General features: G+C 54.5%; 1 protein-coding gene across 1 annotated transcript in view; it reads left to right on the top strand.

Moving 5' to 3' along the window:
* LOC121329153 (matrix remodeling-associated protein 8-like) overlaps window positions 1–2,206 on the top strand; it is an 11,099-nt gene extending 8,893 nt beyond the window's left edge. Inside the window, 5 exon segments of the mRNA XM_041274548.1 lie at window positions 30–188; window positions 288–318; window positions 1,438–1,514; window positions 1,847–1,924; window positions 2,164–2,206. Of these exon segments, the coding sequence (XP_041130482.1) occupies window positions 30–188; window positions 288–318; window positions 1,438–1,514; window positions 1,847–1,924; window positions 2,164–2,189 (371 nt within the window). The 3' untranslated portion in view covers window positions 2,190–2,206.
* Window positions 2,207–2,409: the final 203 nt, after the last annotated feature.

Here is a 2,409-nt window from a genome sequence, read left to right as displayed (position 1 = left end):
AGACAAGCCGGGAGACGTTGCAGTGATTTATCCCCCCATGGTTGAGCCTCCCCGTGTCATCAATGTGATCCTCCCAGAGCACCGAGCTCACTTCCTGCAGCAGCTTGGCTACATCCTGGCAACGCTTCTCCTTCTGGCCCTCGTCGCCACGGCGATCGTGCTGCTCACCAGGCGACACAGGAAGAGGGGTGAGTCCCTCTGCGTGTGTCAGTGTGTGTGTCTCTGTCTCTGTGTCTCAGTCTGTGTGTCTCAGGGAGTCTAATCCTGTCTCTTCTTTCCTGGTTCAGGTCTGGAGTACAACATGCACAAATCTGAAAAGTAAGAATTTGATCTCCCCTCCCTCCCTCTAGAACCCTCTCCCCCCTCACACCCTCCCACTCTCCCTCTCACACCCTCTCGCCCCCCCCACCCTCCCACTCTCACTCTCACACCCTCTCCCCCCTCACCCCCCCCCACACTCCCTCTCACACCTCCGAGTGTGGGAAGTGAGAGGAGAGTCAACGCTCGAGAGACGCGCGTGGATAGTGTAGAGGGATGGGAGAGTGTGGGAGTTTTCCAGGCTAGTCTCTGTAGGGAAAGTGCATCCGATAGTAGAGAGAGTGAGGATTGATGTCATTCCCTGTGGGAGAGGGTAGAGATTCACTCTGATGCCCTCCAGCAGCCCTCTGAGAACGTGAGATGATGGATGATAGGGGGAGGAGCTCGTCGTGGAGGTGATGAGGAGAGCGTCGTGCTAGACTCTCGAGGAGACTGATGAGTCGAGATCAGAGAGGCAGTGTTGGCCATGAAACACACCTCTCTCCCTCTCACCAAAGCAGTCTAACAGCAGGACTCTCGTGAGGTGTGCTCACACCCTCCCATGAGTTGGGCTCTCTGTCTATCAGGTCTGGAGTCCCTCTCATCACACCCTCTCCCTCCAGCCGGCAAAACCTGTGCTCTGCAGAACCAGTCTCCCTCTGCAACTCCCTCAGAACCCCTCACACCCTCCCACTCACACCCTCTCAGAACCCTCACCCCTCTCCGGACGACACCGCACTCCTCCCAGTGCAGAACCAGTGCAACATAAACGTCCCTGAGGGCGAAGTTATCTTTTGGGATCCCCGGAGGAAACAACAACGGGGAGGGTAGGAGACACTCTCTCACATGACCCTCTGAGGGAGAGTCTGGGGATTCAGTGCAGGTAAAAGAGCGTCATGCGCTCTGAGCGTCTCTCCCGCGTCTCATCTCATCCTCACACCCTCTCTCCGAAGAGGCACCCTCCTTCGCTCAGGACGTTAGTCCTGACGCTGCACTGCTCTGTCTCTCCCTCTCACACGTTCTCCCGTCCCTCTCTTCACACCCTCTCCCGTCCCTCTGCACTCTCTCTGTCTCTCTATCTCTGTCTCTCCCTCTCACACCCTCTCTGTCTCTCTGTCTCACCCCTCTCTTTGTCTGCAGGAGGCAGGTGTGCAGTAATGATTTTGTGATGGACGCCACCGAGCTGAAAGCCTACAACAACGAGGAGATCAGACTGGGTAAGAGACAGACCCCAGTGCAAAACCAGTGCAGAACCAGTGCAGAACCAGTGAATCCCAGTGCAACCCCAGTGCAGAACCAGTGCAGAACCAGTGAATCCCAGTGCAACCCCAGTGCAGAACCAGTGCAGAACCAGTGAATCCCAGTGCAACCCCAGTGCAGAACCAGTGCTGTATTTGCAGCACCTCGTTATAGAACCTGTTCTTTGTGATTTCAAACCTTTAATAAAAATAAATACATTTTAAACTCAAGTATTGATTGATCTAGAACAGCCTTTAACTCTCTCTCTCTCTCTCTCTCTCTCTCTCTCTCTCCTCTCTCTCGGTTCTAGACTACAAGAACAACATTCTCAAGGAGAGGGCGGAGCTATCCAACCTCCCGCCACCCAAGGTCATTGACCTGGACAAAGGTAAGCGCTGTGTGAGTGTGTGTGTGGTGTGTGTGTGTGTGTGTGTGTGTGTGTGTGAGTGTGTGTGTGTGTGTGTGTGGTGTGGGTGTGTGTGTGTGTGTGTGTGTGAGTGTGTGTGTGAGTGTGTGTGTGTGTGTGTGTGTGTGTGTGTGTGAGTGTGTGTGTGTGTGTGTGTGTGGGAGTGTGTGTGTGTGTGTGTGTGTGTCTGCTTCACTGTTCTTGTGTCTGTTTCTCTACAGAGCTGGAGAAGGTGTCGTGGAAGTGAGAGAGGAGGAGGAGGAGGGGGGAGAGGAGGAGGAAGAGGAGGAGGGGGGGGGAGCTGCTGCTGCTGGCTGGCCCAGGAGCGAGGCTCTGTACCCGGGACACTGGAACACACACCCCCCCTTCAACACAGACACCAGCACAGGACTGAGACACTGAGACAGATAATAATAATCTTTATTTTTATATAGCGCCTTTCATAGTGGAGCACCATCACAAAGCGC

Source organism: Polyodon spathula, chromosome 16 (genome assembly GCF_017654505.1).
Source record: "Polyodon spathula isolate WHYD16114869_AA chromosome 16, ASM1765450v1, whole genome shotgun sequence".
NCBI classification, from domain to species: domain Eukaryota; kingdom Metazoa; phylum Chordata; class Actinopteri; order Acipenseriformes; family Polyodontidae; genus Polyodon; species Polyodon spathula.
Note: the sequence above shows the minus strand (reverse complement) of the source record. Positions and strands in the feature narration are given on the sequence as shown.